This window comes from Mastomys coucha, unplaced genomic scaffold, assembly GCF_008632895.1.
Source record: "Mastomys coucha isolate ucsf_1 unplaced genomic scaffold, UCSF_Mcou_1 pScaffold12, whole genome shotgun sequence".
NCBI classification, from domain to species: Eukaryota; Metazoa; Chordata; class Mammalia; order Rodentia; family Muridae; genus Mastomys; species Mastomys coucha.
This window is the reverse complement of record NW_022196894.1, coordinates 19,098,274-19,116,557: the sequence shown is the minus strand read 5'-3', so window position 1 is coordinate 19,116,557 and position 18,284 is coordinate 19,098,274. Positions and strand designations below refer to the sequence as shown.

At 43.4% G+C, this 18,284-nt stretch overlaps 1 protein-coding gene across 8 annotated transcripts in view; it reads right to left on the bottom strand.

Annotated features, from left to right (window-relative positions):
• Positions 1–18,284, bottom strand: part of Vps8 (VPS8 subunit of CORVET complex) — a 220,950-nt gene that overhangs the window by 197,332 nt on the left and 5,334 nt on the right. For 4 of the 8 annotated variants that reach the window (XM_031363491.1, XM_031363497.1, XM_031363498.1 and 1 more), the window contains exons 2-3: positions 7,875–8,254; positions 7,130–7,198 (exon numbers count right to left, since the gene is read on the bottom strand). In XM_031363491.1, coding sequence (XP_031219351.1) covers positions 7,130–7,198; positions 7,875–8,027 — 222 coding nt within the window. In that variant the 5' untranslated portion in view covers positions 8,028–8,254. The remainder of the gene's footprint in view (positions 1–7,129; positions 7,199–7,874; positions 8,255–18,284) is intronic. The other 4 variants (XM_031363493.1, XM_031363496.1, XM_031363494.1 and 1 more) reach the window with 2 other exon arrangements.

Here is an 18,284-nt window from a genome sequence, read left to right as displayed (position 1 = left end):
AAAAAAAAAAAAAAAAAAAAAAAAAAAACCTCAGAACAGTGTACTAGAGAAAACTGAGTGACACAGGTATGTGTGCCTCACACATACATGTACATACACATACATACACAAGAGCACACTATCCTGTATGTCATGTTAGGCAGGCAAACCAGTCCATGCAGGTAGAAGCTGGAATCAGTTATTCTAGGCCTTGGTGCTGAAGCCCAAGAGGAGCTTCTGGGACAGGCTATGTGTTCTACTGCACAGGCTGCTCAGTCAGTAAGGACAGGCTATGCGTTCTACTGCACAGGCTGCTCAGTCAGTAAGGACAGGCTATGAGTTCTACTGCACAGGCTGCTCAGTCAGTAAGGACAGGCTATGAGTTCTACTGCACAGGCTGCTCAGTCAGTAAGGACAGGCTATGAGTTCTACTGCACAGGCTGCTCAGTCAGTAAGGACAGGCTATGAGTTCTACTGCACAGGCTGCTCAGTCAGTAAGGACAGGCTATGAGTTCTACTGCACAGGCTGCTCAGTCAGTAAGGACAGGCTATGAGTTCTACTGCACAGGCTGCTCGGTTCGTGTAAGATGACTCCATGCTGCACATTTACGATTTGTTCACCATGCTGTGTGCATATCGCAAGATGTTCACAAGACATTCCTAGCTACCCAACAGCAGAACTGAAGTGAACCCAGCATTACTCTGAGACTATGAAAGGTCACAAGACAAGGTCAAAGAGCAAGTTTAGAGGAAGAAAGGAACCAGAAGAAAAAGGCTTATACTAGAGAATGTAACCCCCAACTTAGGGCCTGAGAGGCAGTGACTTCAAGGCCTGGTAATGTTATCATTTCATGTGCTGAGTCTTGAGTTCACAAAGTCTCACTAGTTACTATCTTTCCATTTTAAAAACACCTTAGATCCATTTTTGGCCAACCTCCCTCAGGTTGATATAATGAACATTTTAGAATATAGAAATATAAGTATTCTAGAGAAAGAGCTTATTTACCCTGCTGTCTTTTTTGGTTTGTTAATAATTTTCTTTAATAACCTCTGATAGTCTTTGTTGGTCTTCAGACCCAGGACAAGGGGATGAGGTGCATGTTTAACATCCCAAAATGGACATGGCCTCCAGGTTCTCCCAGCATCCCTCAGTCCCTACCTTTTAGAGGGCACGGCTGGAATACCCTGCCTTCTGCCCTGAACCTTCCAGCCAAGAGGCTAGAAGCTCTTTCCTATATAATCCAAACATTGGGGTCTTCCCCCATCTGTATTTTCTTTTTCTCTGTATAGGTTTTCTCTGTACAGGGTTTCTCTGTATAGCCCTGGCTGTCCTGGAACTCACTCTATAGACCAGGCTAGCCTCAAACTCAGAAATCCCCCTGCCTCTGCCTCCCAAGTGCTGGGATTAAAGGCGTGTGCCACCTCTGACCAGTTGCATTTTCTCTCTACTTGAGTATTCACACTCTTTCTCTTCCTCTACCTCCTTCCTTCTATCTCCATCCCCATGGAGATTTCCCTGGCCTTTGGGGACCAGTGAACTCGTCCAAGATCAGCTTCCCTTTATATACTTTAATTCAGCTTGAATTGGCTCATTTCATTGGTGGAAAATAACTTATCAGTTTTCACAGTGATTTTATTACTTTTTCTTTCTCTTATTTACCTCCTATCTCCCTAAACCTGCCCATTTTCAAGTCCCATTTGCCTCTCAAGGACAGAGGTTGTATATGGCACTATCTAACACCAGCATCTACCACAGAGACCTAATACAGTAGGCACCAAATTACACTCAAGGTAGTAATTACAGGGTAAAAAAAAGTCCAAGCCCACTTCCGGGTTTTGAAAATCCACCAATCCCTGGGCTTACCCTAAGCTCAGTACTTGATATCCCACCAATCCTCATTCTGGAAATCGCTGCCATGGAACCCCCCCCCTCCGTCCCCTCAGGAGCCCTATATAAAGCCTGCCTTCTGCTCAGTTTCCAGCTGCTTCTCACCAGAGCAGAGGCAGCCACCCTACTGGGTTTTTCCCTGCCAATGAATCTCTTGCTGTGAGGTTTGCTGTGTGGTGTGACCTTGTGGTGTTCCTTGGCTCCTGACTGCCAGGATTCCTTTCCTTCAGAGTTGCAACTTTGGGGAAACCTTCCCCCTCAGAGCTGTAACACTAACAATAGCAGCATTACCTTCTTGGTGAGCTACATCAACAACAGTATTTACTGTTCCTCAGGGACAAGGAAGTTGTTCTGGGATAGTCTGCTTTCATGATGAATGACAATCTCATTCTTACAAATATTATTTTAATTTATTATCTTTATATTATTAAAATGAAAATAAAAAAGATTTACTTATTTTTATATTATGTGTATGAGTGTTCAGAACTCATGTGTGTGTGCACACCATGTGTGTGCCTGGTGTCTAAGGAGGTCCACAGAGGGCATCAGATTCCTTGGAAATGGAGCTAAGGATAGTTGTGAGACACCCCGTATGTACTGAGAACTGAACCCAAGTCCCCTGCAGAGCAACAAGGCTCCTGACTGCTGAGATGTCTCTCTGGGCATTCTTTTTATTGACACTGTTTGTGTAAAGATAGGCAAATAGGGCATTAAGATCTTATTCTATACTAAGTACAATGGCTCCAACAAAATGCAATTATGTTACCAAACTAGCTAAAATTAATTTCCTTCCCTTTAAATAAAAGATTTTCTATTAGAAATTAATAATAATTACAAATACATTCATAAAATTAATAAATAAATTAATAACATTTCACTGCAAAAGATTCCTTCAGAGCACAAGGATACCTATTATAAAAACTTAAAATGTGGGCTGGATAGATTGCTCAGAGGTTAAGAGCAATGACCACTCTTACAGAGGTCCTGAGTTCAATCCCAGTAACCACATGGTGGCTCATAACCGTCTGTAATGAGATATGGTGCCCTCCTCTTCTGGTGTGTAGGCATACATGCAGACAGAACATTGTATACATAATAAAAATAAAAAAGAATACTGCACATGCTTTAAGTCTTAACACAGATCATGCAAAACACTTCTGAAGTCAAATATAATCAAAGTAATTATAACATCAAACTGATTTAAGAAAAAAACAAAAAGTCAGGGAGCTAGCTCAGTGGTAGAATGCTTGCCCAGATTACACAAGACCCTGGGTTCGATCCACAGCACCACAAACAAATAGACTAGAAAGGTGGCTGAACATGAACCTGAAGAGCAAACCAGTAAGCTGCGCTCCTCCATGGCCTCTGCCTCAGTTCCCGCCTGCGTTCCTGTCCAGGCTTCCCTCTCATAAAAAGTGTAAGCTGAAACAAACCCTGTCCTCCCAAGTGGCTTTTGGTTATGGTGTTTATCAAGCAATAGAAACCTAACTAGAACACCCGCCCTCAGTCCCAAGGCTGGATGGAGCAGCATAAGCCAGCCTGCCTCCCCGGGCACTCAGGAGAAGGCAGGAAGAGGCACTGTAGCCCCACAGCAGTGTCCAGGGTAAGGGGGTGAAATGATTTATGTGAAATGAATTACAGAAAGTTAAATAAGGTAGTGTCCCCATCCACCAGTGTACCCGATTTCTGTTTTGACACAAGCAACAAGATCTCTTCATGCTGTTCCAGACCTTTTTTGTAAAGTATCTACTTAACAGCCAGAATCCCAAAACCAACTGGCACTTGCTTGGAAGGGACAATGGTAAGCCATCAGAAATCTGCCTACCCTCTGTAAAAAGTTTCATTACCTAAATGGTATGTCTTAAAGATCCAAAAAAGCATCTCAAAGAATTGTTTAAAAAAACGAAGAAAACCCAGAAGGTATGGGGAATGGATGTCATCCTGAGCAAGCTTGGAGTGTTCACATGAGCACAGCCATGGACCCTAGTTTCCTTCCCCAGGTCCTTGCAGATGTTGACAGTCCATTCAAAAAGACGTTCCCCTCAGCTTCTTCCTCCTGGATGTTTACAGCCTGAGACTGCTCCCCAGCAGAGACTCCCCAACCAGGATCAGCTACACCTGCCTCCTTTTCAGCTATATATAATAATAAACCTGGCCAGGCAGTGGTGGCGCATGCCTTTAATTCCAGCACTTGGGAGGCAAAGGCAGGCGGATTTCTGAGTTCGAGGCCAGCCTGGTCTACAGAGTGAGTTCCAGGACAGCCAGGGCTACACAGAGAAACCCTGTCTCGAAAAACAAAAACAAAAACAAAAAAATAAACCTGCCTCTTCAATCCAGGTGCATAAAATAAACATGCTGAGTTTCCAGGCTGCTGTGGGTGTATCTCCATCAAGGCACACTGCTGCACCTAATCCCAACTTTTCTGTTTGTGTGGCTGTTTGTTTCTACATTCACCATCACCCCAGTTAGGTCAATTCCTAATGATGTATGATGCCATTGGGAATAGGCACCCTGTATGCGAGGGAAAAGACATGCCATGGGTAGACTACCTCCCTACAAACTGTTGACTGAAGAAACCCTTGAGATCCCCACAAGCCATAAAGGCCAGTGCTGTTGGTGGCACTAGATTGAAGACGATGGTTAGAGATACTGCTTGTTCTGGGAAGGAACTCTAGCCAGCCTGAGCGTGGCAAGCATGGCTCTGACAGGCCTTGCCCTTCACCCACTCTCTCTGCCTTGTTAAAAACCGTTAGAATACATTCCTAAAGCCAGCCACCAAGGTCTGTTCTCTTACTTGGCCACTTCCTCCTCCTGAGGCTGGCTACCAAGGTCCAGCTATCAAAGCCTCCAGTTAAACTAAACACCTCACTCTAACACAGTCTCCCCTTTTCCCTTTACAAACTGCCTTTTTCCTATAGGTCATGTCTGTCTCTTCTCTAGCCAGTGGCAGTCCTTTGTCCTCCTCTGGGAGAAGAACCTTTTCCCCCCTCTCCCTTGTTCCCATACTCTGTCTCCTGGCTTTCTCTCTTATTCCCTGCCCTTCGTCCTTCTAGAGCAAAGCAAATCTCTGTGCTGAGAACTTGGTCTTGGAGCGTCCTGAACAGATACTGTTCCTGCACTCTGGTTTTAGTACATGGAAAAATCAAGCAGGGCCCATGCTAGGGGATCTTCTTTGCCGTCTGGCTTTTGCAGCACCAGAAGGTGCTATCCAGGCTGCTGATAACTGTCACTAACAGGCCTGCTAGCTATAAACCATGTGCTGCACTATCAATAGTAGTTGAAAGATGTGCCCACTGGTACACTAATGGTGCGGCCACTATGGATACAACCAAGTTCTTTGTGAGTGAATTTAAAGGCCATGCCACAGAAGGAAAATTGTGTTTTGTACTGTGTAATCCACGGTGAAACCCTTTACCTGAGGAAATGACAAAGGCCAGGGCTAAGCTACTGTGCTTACTTTGTGAACTGGGTATGATACACCTGAAAACTGCCTTCTAAACACTGTGTCTAATGTCTGTTGCTGACAGCCATGGTTATGGAGGAAGGCTATTTGCTGTAGAATGTGGTTACTCACAGAGACTCATAATAATCAAACTGCTGCTGTAATTCAGTGACTGCTGTTGTGGTATGATGACCCACTCTTAGTGTATACTCCTGTAATATCAGCCCTTCACAGCTCAGGTAATGTAAAGGAAGAGAAGGCAGAAAGCTTGTAGGAGCCACAGGATAGGAGTGGAGTGCTGGAGAACCGCTTTCACCTCAGGAGATATCACAACTGTGCCATTGCCATCACAAGCATAGATAACCCTGGCTCTGCAGGTATAGAGCAGGAATGGAGAGAGGGTCACCACTGTCTCACTTAAAGAAGAGCTCATAGGGGGGCTTACACTCTCAGAGGGTTAGAATCCATGATCATAATGGAGGATAGGGCAGCAGCTTCTGAAACCTCAAAGCTCACCCCCAGTAACACACCTACTCCAACAAGGCCATACCTCCTAATCCTTCCTAAATAGTTTCACTAACTAAGGACCAAGCATTCAAATAGGGCCTCTGGGTGTCATTCCATCTACACTGGCCTCCTGTCTCACGGGTACATACAGTTTAGAAAGGTCCAAGAGTATATAAGAGGAAGAAAATCAGATGTGATGGCTATTCTTCATTGTCAACTTGACTACATCTGGAATTAGCTAAACCCAAGCAGCTGGGCACACCTGTGAGAGATTATTTTTTTCTTAATTAAATCATTTGAAGTGAGAAGACCCACTTTTGATCCAGACCTTTTGAGGAAGGATGATCCAACTTTAGTCTGGGCCACATCCCATGGTGGCAGCCTATATAAAAGACGTGGAAGGAGGAGGCTTGCTCTTTGCCTGCTTGCTCTCACTCTGGATGGCAAGTCCATCTCTTCACTGGCACTGGAGCCGACGTCTTCGAGAGTTTGGCATATACTGAAGACCAGATGAGACAGCCGGTCTTGTGGACTAAACACCTACTAGATTCTTGAACTTTCAGTTGGCAGTCAGCCACTATTGAACTACCTGGACACAGCCATTCTAATATACCTATGTAATTTCATTCTCTATATATTTCATTCCAATATATACCATATATCTAGTGTGTGTGTGTGTATGTATGTGTGTGTGCATGCATGTGTGTGTATGTGTATGTGTGTGTGAATATATATATATTTCTCTAAGTTCTATTTCTCTAGAGAACTCTGACTAATAGACCATCTTTCATGATGTATGAAAGCTGGGGTGGGAATTTTTAGTGACTATATTTCAGTCATGTATTCTCTTAAAAGTAAGTCAAATAAACTTAACTGGCTCACCAAGTTGGACTTGCACAGATCTTTCCTTGGTCTATCACTGGTACCTTATCGCAGGTAAATCCACATATGCTTGCAGACCCTCCCATACCCAGAAAGGTAACAAAACAGCTGGGCAAAAGGGCAAAAGATGAACAAGACATAGATTACTGCTGACCAAGAGAGCTTTTTGCCATGATGAAGACTCTATGTCTCTGTTGGCCACTACAGTAGCCACGAGCCACACATGGCTACTGAGCTCCTGAAATGGGGTTCATACAACTGAGAAACTGAAGTATTAGTTAACTACGACTAGCATAAGTTCTAAGCTGACACATGTAACTAGTTGCTACCATACTGGACAATATCCATCCAAATACACACACTGTAACTAACCCAGAATGTATGAAAACTCAATGCCTCCAAATCGACAGTGACCAGTAACATTGACTTACCTCATTAAGTATGCTTTCCAAAGTTGGAGGGGTATCCACCTGAGGAATATCAAACTCCTTGTCATCGATCTAAATAAAGAAATTAAAGTTCTCATGAGGTTTTCTGTGAAATATTTTAATGACTAAGACCCTCTGTCAAAGGGCATACTTATCGCTAACTGGATCATAGGTTCAACTCAGCAATCCCTGTCCACATGCTTGGTGACACGCAAGGCCAAGAACACCCTGACTGACAGCCTTTCTAGAAATGTGTAGGACTTCTGTATCTCCCATCTTGGGATGACAAAGTACCACATCTCATGCCAGATCCTTCTTTCCTAACTTTAGACTTGAGACCTAACTGACATGCCAAAGCATGCCACAGAATTTCATGGTAAAGAATGACTAAGCTTAAAAAAAGTTGTCATTAAATACTCTCATAGTCACAGAAACCATTGGTAACTCAATCGAGAAAGAAAGTGAGGTGTAAGGTAGGACCTCTAATACTCCCATCATCTGAGTGGCCTAGAGAAAGCATTCCGCACAGCTGCACACCAGTGTCTTCATCTATAAAGTGGATTACCAGTATAAACTCAAGATACCAGAGTGCTCCATAAATGGTAACAGACTGATGGGACCTTGTAAAACTGCACAGTCTCCCGCTAACCAGGCATACAAAAATGACAGGCTCAAGGTATGTGGGTCATAAAGCACACTGCCCCAAGTTTGGTAAAAATCATCCACTTGAAGAAAGTTACATTTTTACCAGATCGTTTTTGAACTCCAGCTCCTTATCCAGATCTATGCAAGAGAATTTTGAAAGGGAAGCTTCTAAATTAAAAGCCTTGTTCAACTCTTCTTCCACAGTTCTGGCACACGGGTTCTGTTCCAAATTCTCCGGGTCTGGTTCGTTTTCCATATTTGCTTTCAATAGCTGAATTCAACCAATCTGAGCAATTGTTTCTTGCTTTTGGCCTTAGATTACAAAGATCCGAATGATGATGTCTTTGGTAGGGAGGCAGGTGTTACCTAGACGAGCTCTTCTCAGCTGGACATTTCAGAGACATCCTTGATGAGATTCCACTTGGTCATCTGCTTCCAAGCAAAAAGAAAGGGAATGGGGGGTAGGATGTGGCTGGAGGGTTCCTATGAGAATACAGAGGGGAAATTTTAGCTCAGACGTGAAGAGGTATGAGCCTGGAAGCTCCACCCAAGTCAAGAGACAAGTAACAATGGCAGGAAACAAGGTAGGTCCGAGAGCGCATCCAAGCAGATTTCTATACCTGCAGCCAGAGGGCAAACTGGTGCCGAAGCTTCTGGCTAACCCATCCTCCTCTGACCTCAGGGCAGCTCTCCAGCTCCCTGGCAGAAGCACAAAGACTGGCTTGGTTGTCATCAACTTTGACCAAGTGTATATGCCCAGGACAGACATTGAGTTATTTAATAGCACACTAGCAAACCCATGAGCTGATTTACAACCATGACCCCAGGATAAAATAATTACACAAAGCTAGTCACAGAAAAACATGGCTATCTTTAGGAAAGAATAAAATACTCAAGTAATCTAGAAATGTATACATTTTTCTGTGTATTTCACAGCTCAAAACAAGACCTTGTATCATACATAAAAAAAGATAAACTGGTAAGCCTAAAAAAAATGTTCATGTCTAGAAAATTAAAACTATATTTTTAAAAACACTAAATGTTTAATGTTAGCTGGGCAGTGGTGGTGCACACCTTTAATCCCAGCACTTGGGAGGCAGAGGCAGGCACTTCACTGAGTTCAAGGCTAACCTGGACTACAGAGTGAGTTCCAGGACAGCCAAGGCTACACAGAGAAACCCTGTCTTGGAAAAACAAAAACAACAAGAAAGGCTCATGTTTGAATTTTATTTTGAATGTCTTTATATTGTGTTTCAACTAAAATACAAGTGGCCAAATTTTCCAATCTGCTTGCTTTTCTCTGTAAACATGAACAGAAGAAATAATCCATAGTGATAACAACAAAGCAAAACATCGTTTTGTTCTCTAAGGTGTTTACCACAGTATGATGTCCTTCCTACATCTAGTAGATGAACTGCTTCACTTTATCTTTTCCAGCTTTTCATTCAATCTTGAGTTAAAAATGTTAAACAGGGCTGGTGAGATGGCTCATCGGTGAAGAACACTGGCTGCTCTTCCAGAGGTCCTGAGTTCAATTCCCAGCAAACACATGGTGATTCACAACCATCTATAAAAGGATCAGATGCCTTCTTCTGGCAGGTAGGAGTACATGCAGACAGAGTACCCCTACATTAATATATATTTTTTTTAAAAAAGGTATTAAATCATATGTTATTCTTGGTATGGTGAAGGCCTACAACATCCTGCTCCATCCTAGTGGGGACAGCAGTCACCCCCCCCCCATCTTGGTTATCAGATCAATTATCAAAATGTTATTTCTCTCAAAATAACTCTTAAGTTACTTACTAATAATGACCTCAAGGTGCAAGAGTATTAATGGCGGCCATACCACAAAGAAGCTACCAGCTACTTCCTTTAAGGGGATGGCAAAATTTCCTGATTTATACAACTGTTGAGATACCATAGCAGGAAAAGGGAATCTAAGGCAAGATGTGTTACAACAGGCCACATTCACTCAACTTTTACTACAGCATAATCTTTCTATATTATTATTGCTATTAATCTCATGTATGCTTTATCTATAAACTAAACTCTCACAATTTAGTCATGTACTTACAGAAAAAAATATTGTATATGTGGTTGGCTCTCCTTACCCATAGGCTCCACATGCTATGATCCTTAAATACAGTTCCTCATGTTGTAGTGACCCCCAACCATAAAATTATTTTTGTTGCTTCTCCATAACTACAACTTTGCTTTCTGGTGGCCTTACGCGACTCTGAAAGGGTTGTTCAACTCCCACAGGGCTTACAAACCACAGGCTGAGAACCACTAGATTAGGGTATTAAAAAAGAAATAGTTGGGAGCTGGAGAGATGGCTCAGCAGTTAAGAGCACTGACTGTTCTTCTGAAGGTCCTGAGTTCAAATCCCAGCAACCACATGGTGGCTCACAACCACCCAATAAAGAGATCTGATGCCCTCTTCTGGAGTGTCTGAAGACAGCGACAGTGTACTTAGATATAGTAATAAATAAATCTTTAAATAAATAAATAAATAGTTAATAAGTGTAAATCATGTGAAGTTGTGAAAACTGACTTCCCTTTTTTTTCTTTTGAAAGATTTATTTATTTATTTTATGCATATGAGTACATACTGTAGTTGTACAGATAGTTGTGAGCCTTCATCTGGTTGTTGGGAATTGACTTAAGGACCTCTGCTCATTCCAGTCAACCCTGCTCGCTCTGGTCGCCTTTCCCCTTCCCTCATCCACCCCCCCACTCCCCCACCCCCCCACTCCCCCCACTCAGGCCCAAAGATTTATTTATTTATCTTTTTTATTTATCTTATTTATAAATAAGTACACTGTAGCTGTCTTCAGACGCATCGGAAGAGAGCATCAGATCTCATTATGGGTGGTTGTGAGCCACCAAGTGGTTGCTGGGATTTAAACTCAGGACCTTCAGAAGATCAGTCGGTGTTCTACCCTGCTGAACCACCTCACCAGCCTGAAAACTGACTTTTCACAAACTGAAACTGACTCTTCTATCACAGCTGGAACATTTCCAAACACAGACTAATTTCTTTCAAACAAACTCTAATGTTCTATCTTTGAAACACATGCTATCCACACATTCTTAGAAACATAGCTGAGGGCATTCTCCCTGCAACGTCTAAGTTACCCAACGCACTGCATTCTTCCTTACCAATGAACACACACAGCAGCAACACACTGATGGTCACACAGCTTCCTTCAAAGATTCGTGACAAGTTACTTCTTTATAGTCTTTCACTATCTGTACCACTGAGCAGAAACAACTATAATATTCAAATATTCCTCAAGATATAAGCTTTATTCTTCTGAAGCATTTTTAGAATTTCATACATGAGTACTACATTTACATAATTTTCCCTTTCCCACCTCCAAATCCTCCCATTGTCCCTTACACCCACTCAGGGATTTCTGACCTCTTCTCCATTTTTATTACACACACACACACACACACGCACACGCACACGCACATGCACACGCACACACCCCACTAAGTCATTTAGTGTTATTTATATGTATATGTGTTTAGGATTACTTAGGATCTGACAACCTATCCAGGGCTCATGCCTGCAGCAAACTGACTGGCTATAGTCCTTTATTTAAAGGTGGGTGGGGCCTTGTAGACCTTCCCCTACCCACCACTGGCATGTCCACTGGTGTAGACATTATTTCACTTCCCAGAACGATGGTAGAGTGAAATAGGAGACTCCCACAGCTGTCCCCTGATCCCCACACAGGTGCACATGCATGCTCCCTGACAATAAATGAATATAATTGTTTTAATTCTAAAGCCATTGATACTTTGAATACAATGAAACACATTTGTAGTCTCCAGATTCCTATAGTGAAATGAGAAGAGAGAATCACCTGCAAGCTCACAGGCTATCTAGCCTGGGGGGCTCAGCAGCAGGAACAGGAGAGACCCTGCTTCAGGAAGACCAAAGGCAAGGCCAGCTCTTAAAGATGCCTGCACTTCTGTGGAAGAACTGATAGCCCCTGATCACTCCCCTTCCCTCCCTCCCTCCTCCCTTCCATCTCCTTCCCCTTCTCCTTTTCCTTCTTTCTTCACACAAAATACATAAGTAATAAATACCTTTTAAGAAGTATTTATTTATTTATTTTAAGAAAACAAGATCGAGAGAACCTGGGGAGGAATAACTGAGTTGTCCTCTGGCCACTACATACACATGCACACACGCACACACACACACATCAGGTTTCAATCTAGACTTTACCAGTTCCTATCTGGGACTCTGAGCAACCCAATTGCTCTGAGCCCCTGTTATTTCTACATCTGTTGGTGGAACAGTGTGAACATCTGTGTTGTTAGTAGAGCCTTCCCAGAACAGCCCCTCTCCTCTGTTAAGAGCTCCTTCCACGGGTGCTTTCTGTGGCGGTGGCTGCCAAGCACAAAGGGGCTCAGGAGAGAGTAGGACTCAGTAAACCTCTTTTACACAAAAGAAGTTATACAACAGTGTAAGCTAAAACACCAGCTACACATGTGTCACTGGCAACCCACCTCTAAGGGCAGGGCTTTTATTCTAGGTCTATACTCCCCAGCACGAATTAAAGCAATCCTTGCAAAGGCATAGATCAGGGAGAAAGAGAATCCAGGTTCTAGTTGTCCAAGTCAGCTCTGCTCACAGCTTCTGTCAGTTTGGCTACATAGACCAAGGAACTCACACTTCACACCTATTCTCATTCTCTCTCTCTCTCTCTCTCTCTCTCTCTCTCTCTCTCTCTCTCTCTCTCTCTCTCTCTCTCTCTCTTTCTCTCTCTCTTTCTCTCCCTCCCTCCCTCCCTTCCTCCTTCTGTCCCTCCTCTCCCCTCTCCCCCTCCCTCCCTACTCTCCCCTCTCCCCATGCCTCCCTCCTATCTTGGGGCTTCTGGGACTCTTAGGAGCTCTGACTGAGTAACGCAATTTCTCTCTTCTGGGGATACCATGGTAATAAAGGCTGACTGACTATAAACTACCAAGAATGATGCCTGGACACAGTAATTTTCAAGAAATAATACATATTATCATGTGTGAGTTCCTCAAGAGTTCCAAAATCTTCAAAGTTAAAGACTCTAAATCAAGATTAGCAGTTTTGTAAACATCACACATACCTTCTGTATTAATCAGGGTTTCTCTAGAGTCACAGAACTTAGGGAATGTTTCTCTATTCAGGGAATTTATTGTGATGACTTAGAGTCTACAGTCCAACTCCTCAAAAATGGTCAGCTGTGAATGGGAAGTCCAAGAATCTAGTAGTTGCTCAGTCCCACAAGGCTAGTTGTTTCAGCTGGTCTTTTGTAGAAGTAGATTGCAACAGGTGTGTGGGGAAGTAAATGCCAGCAGGCAAGAAGAGCGAATCTTCCTTCTTCCAATGTCCTTATGTAGGCCTCCAGCAGAAGGTGTGGACCAGATTAAAGGTGTGTGCCACCATGTTTAGATCTGGGTTTTGTTTTGTCTCAGGCCGACCTTGAACTCAGAGATCTCCTTGCCTTAGTCTCCTGGGATTAAAGGTGTGTACTACCTTCTCGGGTCCTAAACTTTTTATAGTCACTATGCCTCATGATCTCCATGCCAAGATCCAGGTCAGAACCTTGTGTCTCCCAGTCTCAAGATCTGGATCACATACGAGCCCTCCAATTCTGGATTGTAGTTCATTCCAGATATAGTCAAATTGACAATATACATGACAATAGTTATTACACCTTTTGACAAATGAGCCATTTGATCATGAGGTGAGTAAGACCCTAGCTAAGTTATCAGACACCTCAAAACCCTAAGTTGTTTTACTGGGGATTCTCACACTAACCTATGCTGCCATCATGCTGGGCCCCGTCTCTCTTCAACACTACTTACTCTCTATTTCTGTTGATGAAGCCAACTGTTTCCTACTCTTCATTTCCTTTGTCACTTCCTCTTGTTAAACAGTGTGTATGTGCGTGCATGTGTGTACATATGTGTTAGCAAATATTCTTACTGAAGTCACTATGGCTGATAAAAAGTTACCTTGCTGACTTTAAAGGTCACTTGAGCAACTTCTGTTAATTTTCAGAAATGAATATAGAGGCTGGGAGAATGGCTCAGTCAGCAAGGTGCTTGCCATGAAACACGAGGACCTAAGTGCACTGATGAGAAAAGCTGAATACAGTAGCATATACCTGTGATTCAACCTGGGGGCAGGGGCAGACAGGAGGATCCCTAAGGCTTTCTGGACAGGGATATAACTGAAATGATGAGCTCCAGAGTAAAAAGAGGAAATCTGTCCCCAAAAACAAGGTGGGGAGTAACTGTGGAAGATACAGGACACTGATCTCTGCCCTACACACACATATAGACTACACAAACACACACACACACAAGTGTCATAGTGAATGCTTGTAATCTCAGTTCTAGGGAAGTAGAGAAAGGTGGGTCCCATAGGGCCTGCTGGACAACTAAGTTTAGTCTACTTAGTAAGACCCAGGCCAGTACGACCATCTCATAAAAACAAAGTGCTCAGGTAGCTCCTGAAAAAAACATTTGAGGTCTTTCTGTGGCCTTCACACATGTACACATATTCATGAGCATGCATAAACACAAACATGCATGTGTAGTATATATGCACACACATGGTGGGTACACATAACATACCCATGGGAGGAAGCACAATGGTGAATGATAATGCCTAGCATAATTACAGGAATTTCTATGGCAATGGGGAATTTGCTGATGTAACTAAATATGAACCCTGAGATGGGGACTTTAGTCTGGATTATCCAAGTACCCCAATATAATCAAATGGGTCTTTAAATGTAGAAGATGGAGGCAAAAGACAGTATAGTCAAAGAAAGCAAACTGATAAAAGAAACAAGGCCAGACAGAAGCTACACTCTGGACTCTGCCCAGTGTATGAGGCTGGAGGGAAGGTGTCAGGAAGCAGAGAAGCGGGTAGTCCCTAGGCCCTGCAAAGACAACAAAACAGACTCTCTCCTAGAAACTCTAGAGCCAAAGGCCTCTCCTGACACCTCAATCTTAGTAAGACAAGCTACGACTTTGAACTACAGAACTAGAATAATAAGGCTATGTTCTTTTAAGTCAGGGAAACGGACTTCAATTAATTTGTTTTTTTTCTGGCCAAATCTCAATGTTCAAATAGCAAAGTCGGTGAGCTAACTTTCAAACATTGAGCAAGCTCTTCATTTTAGTATGTAAATATTGTAGATTTGATCTAATGCTTGTGTTTTGTTATTTGGGTTCCCAAACTTGCATGAGAATCCAAATGTAAGACCCTGAGGGTCCCTGCTCCCAGTTAGTTTCGATTGGTAAATAAAGTTGCTGGTGGCCAATGACTGAGCAGGGAGACAGCGGCGGGACTTTAGGATTCACAGACAAGGGAACTGAGAGAGGAAGAAGGATTTAGAACCACCATGACAGGAAAAGAGAAAGACCAAGCCTGAGAAGTGTAGGCAGAGAGACTGCCAACATGTAAGAGATGGGGATGGTGGCCCAGGACTGTAGGCCTGGTTCCGGGGTGGCCAGGGTAGAGTATAGGTCTTAGTTAAGTAATAATTCAGGGAGATTGGAGGGGAGAATGTGCTAGCCATGTGGAGGTTTGGAGCCATTGAGCTGATTAAGGCATATCAAAATATAAGGCTCTGTGTGTGTGCGCACCGGGGGCAATTTGAATGGAGATCAATCTCCTACGGCTACACGTAAACCAACGACAAAATGCTTAACTCTTGACAGCTGATCAGTTCCTGCTTCATGCCTCATGTAACACCATGCCAGCACAAAGGCTGCCAATGAACTAACTTACTACTTCTTCTCAAGGAGGAATCTTACATGACCAGTGTTTTAACAGTTCTCAAGAGGATACCTCCCCTACAACAGCACTTACTTGTGTTCTCTTCATCTCTCCTCTCCTCCACTATCAAGCCCAAACTGGCTTCAAACTCATTAGGATCCCAGGCTGGCCTTGAACTCATGATCCTCCAAGCCTAGGCTCTCAAAAGTTAGGATCATAGGCAGGCTCGTTGATATCTTGTGCTTAAGGCCCGTTTTTCTTAACACTGTCTTGGTACTTTCCTTCTTTTGATTCACCAGTTAACTTACCAAATGATGATGTCTTTTTCCTCTAACTATGCAAGAAAAAGGGAGCCATTCTTTTAGCTCTCTGGGCTTAATGACTTGCATACTACATAGACAATCAATAAATATTTGCTGATTAACACAGAACTGGAAGACAGGAGGAACACCTATCTGTGTTACCTGTGACTCACAGTTCAAGGCTATCATCTAAGTCACTGCACCACAGTAAGCCACACTATGACTGATTTCTACTTCCACAGACTCAGATGGGCTCAGATGGACCCCTGCCCGAAGGCTACACTGAGCCTCCCTGAGTTCTGCCTTTAAAGCCATTCCCAGTACAATCTCCCTGATCACAGCTCAAGTTGTGAGCCCTCAGCTATTCCAGAGGCCACAAATGCCTGTCTGCTGCCACATTTTCCTGCCGTAATACTTATGAACTCGTATCCCTCTGCAACCGTAAGCCCAAATAAGCCCTTCCTTCTCAAAAGCCGCTTTTTTATTTTTTGGTCCTGGTGCTTTTTCAGAGCAACATAAAATAACTAAGACACCGTTTTTACACCTGAATCTAGCAGATTTAAAAAAAAAAAAATCTAAGAATGTTCTTTCAGCTTTTGTAGAACATGATACGAACTACGTGATCTCCTGAGGTTTTCTGGTTTTCCACATTTACTCAGCCTACTCATGAAAACAAGAGGAATATATCATGTATCTCTGTATCTACAAAAGAGAAAGAAGAGGTATGAGTCCCATAGCTGGGGTATTCCATTCCACCATGTTTCCTGTGAGTGCAGAACAGGAAATGGATACCTGCTGTCCTTTTGGTCAGTCCCAGTTCTCGAATGCCCCATGTGAAGGCAACTGACCTCACCTGTGCTAACAAACAGCACCCTGCTCCAATGTGGAACAAGTCACCTGCACTGGGATTCTTCTGGTTTTGTTTTTTCTTTTTTTTTCTTTTCTGAGCTAAGGCTTCTCTGTATCTCTGGAATTCATTCTGTAGACCACTCTGGCCTCCAATTCACAAAAATCTGCCTGCCTCTGCCTCTGCTTCCTGTGCTGGGATTAAAGGCGAATACCAACACCATCTGGCCTACATTGGGATTTTTTTTTTCCACTGCTTACCTACAATTTATTACTGCCTTAGAGATCATAATTTTCTTCCTTTCTTTCTTTCTTTCTTTTTTTGGCTGATTTTTCTTTTCTTTTTTTACAAGTCTATCTTCCTGGAATGCCTCAAAGGTACTGTTTGGGAAGCCTCCAACCATGTGATTTCCGTGGTGCACCAGCCACGTGTGCCCATGAGCCTAGCCAAAAAAGTATGCACAGAACATATGCCTCCAATCTGGCCTGAATCAAGGTCCTTCCCGGAACTTGTAAATACTGAAGGTGAGAGTCTTCTCTCACCTCTAAGGTACACCGACCTGGAGGAGCTGCCAGGAAGCTGTTTTTCACACTAAGTTACAGAACAGAATGAGATGCAATCAGAGAGACCGAGATGGGACCAAGATGCTGCAGGTCCTTTGTAAGAGAGGGAAAGGAACCCAGAGTCACTGATTTATATAATTAACACCCAATCCCTTCCCAGGTTTGTAAATCAATAAATCTCTTTTGGTTTAAGTGCATTTGAACTGATTTCCTGACACTTGTAACAGAAAAACACCTAACTTTAAAACACACAATTGTTACCAATGTAAGTCTAAGACAGAAGTCATTAGCAGGGGAAAGTCCAAGAGAAGCCTATGGTTGCGGACTCGAACACAAGACATACTTAGGATGCCATCTGTATACAGTGAAGGTAGCCCAAATGGTAACTCACGAATGACCTCATGAAGATACTGGGAACAGGCGGTCAAGAAAAGATGTCATCTAATGTCTATAATACCTAATAAAAAGAAGTTTAACATGTCTCGTTTAAGTACAAAAGGCCACACTGACCAGTTGGTGGTGGTATACACCTTTAATCCAGCACTCAGTAGGCAAAAGCAGGTGATCTCTGGGAGTTCAAGGACAGCCTGGTTTATTGGACAGCCAAGGCTACACAAAGAAACCTTGTCGGAGTAACTGGGACCAGCAGGACCAGGCAAGCAGGAACTCCACCAACCCAGTGACTCGGGTTTCTTCCATTCTGTCTGGGCTGGTGTCCAGAGCAGACCTTGGGTGCAAGCTCTGCAGCCAGTCCCACAACACCCAGAGGAAGCCCCACTCCCAGGCGCTCTGACACACCCAGGATCAGAGGTGAGGAGGACCCAACATCTGTCCCAACACTGGGAGTAACTGGAACCAGAGGGACCAGGCACACGGGAATTTCACCAGACCAGTGACTCTGGTTCCTTCCAGTCTGTCTGGGCTGGTGTCCAGAGCAGACCTTGGGCAAAAGCTCTGCAGCCAGTCCCACAACACAGAAAGGAAGTCCCACTCACAGGTAATCTAACACCCA